The 1,370-nt window shown below is 37.8% G+C and overlaps 1 protein-coding gene across 1 annotated transcript; it reads right to left on the minus strand.

Annotated features, from left to right (window-relative positions):
- Positions 1-831: 831 nt before the first annotated feature.
- LOC115272544 (olfactory receptor 52N1-like) lies at positions 832-1,368 on the minus strand (the record flags this gene model as incomplete). The annotated part of the gene is made up of 1 exon (XM_029915587.1): positions 832-1,368. A coding segment is annotated over one exon (537 nt), but the record flags the coding sequence as incomplete, so codon positions are not given.
- Positions 1,369-1,370: the final 2 nt, after the last annotated feature.

A 1,370-nucleotide genomic window follows, 5' to 3' on the forward strand; every position in this document is an offset into this window, starting at 1 on the left:
GTACTCCTTTCTTCAATGGCCCTGATCACTATTTCTCCCCCTGTATTCAAGTCAAATAAAACAGTCAAGCTGAGACATCCTGGATAGGAAAATTATATAGATTTTCTTGAAGTCTCCTTTCCTCTACTCATGAAGCCTTTACTCAAGCCACATAAGTCCATTGTGTTTTTCAAAATTCTGCTTGATAGCTACTCTAAAGGGTACTTCCCAGATTATGGTGAACATTAATCATGTCTACACCAGTTTTATTTGTATTTACATGAATACATAAATAAAAATGCAAATGATTACCATGGCAGCAGAACATCAGAAATAAAGAAGCAGATAAAGAGGATTTTGTTCTCTAACGTTATACAAGTTTCACATAAATATAGCGTAAAAGAAGATGGCAAGACCCTTGGAATTCAGCAGAAACAATCTTGGGGGTGTTTTTGGCTTCTCATACCTACGAGCGGGAGTCTCTCTGCTCTCTGATCTTCTTTATTCCTTTCTATATACTTCCTCAGAGTGCACTAAACCAAAAGAAATTAATCATCAAACGTTTACTTCAAATTCTAGATTTTCCATTCTGAATTCATTCCACCAGATCTAACTGAAGTTTAACTGTGTGGAAAATAATATATTTTCCTATCAATTTTATTTGTTTCTATCAAATTAAAGGTCTCAGGTTCAAAATTTTGTGATTATTTCATAAATATTATAGCAGAATATTGACAGGTACTTTCTCCTGACATCATGGTTATGAATTCTGCATCTATTCTTCTCCACCATAACCTTTTTCTTTACCCTAATACTAAATGCAAATTTTTATACCATAGATTTAGCTCATACTCAAAAATCCTTTTCTCTAAGAAATAACTTGATTACTCCTTCACGGATCTGCTTGGTCTTCATTCCATAGACAATTGGATTCAAAGTGGGAGGCAGCAACAGGTAGAGGTTGGCTATGACAATATGAACGTGGTGAGGTATGGTGCGTCCCCCAAAGCGGTGAGTGAAGAAGTTGAAGAAGGCTGGGACATAGGTGATAACAATAGCACATATGTGTGAGGTGCAAGTGCTGAAGGCTTTGTGGCGAGCATCTGCAGATGAGAGATTTACTACAGTCCGGATAATACTGGTGTAAGACATGCAGATACAGAAAATATCAAATCCTGCAATCGATATGGCAACTACTAGGCCATAAATAACATTAATCTTGATGTTGCCACAAGACAATTTGGCCACAGACATATGGTCACAGTAGGTGTGGTGGATGAGGTTGCCCCTGCAGAAGGGAAGACGTGTGATGAGGAAAGTGAATGGGATTGTGAGCAAAACACCTCTACTGAAGGTGGCAAACCCAACCTTGGTAATTGCAGTGTTGGTGA

This window comes from Suricata suricatta, chromosome 11, assembly GCF_006229205.1.
Source record: "Suricata suricatta isolate VVHF042 chromosome 11, meerkat_22Aug2017_6uvM2_HiC, whole genome shotgun sequence".
NCBI classification, from domain to species: domain Eukaryota; kingdom Metazoa; phylum Chordata; class Mammalia; order Carnivora; family Herpestidae; genus Suricata; species Suricata suricatta.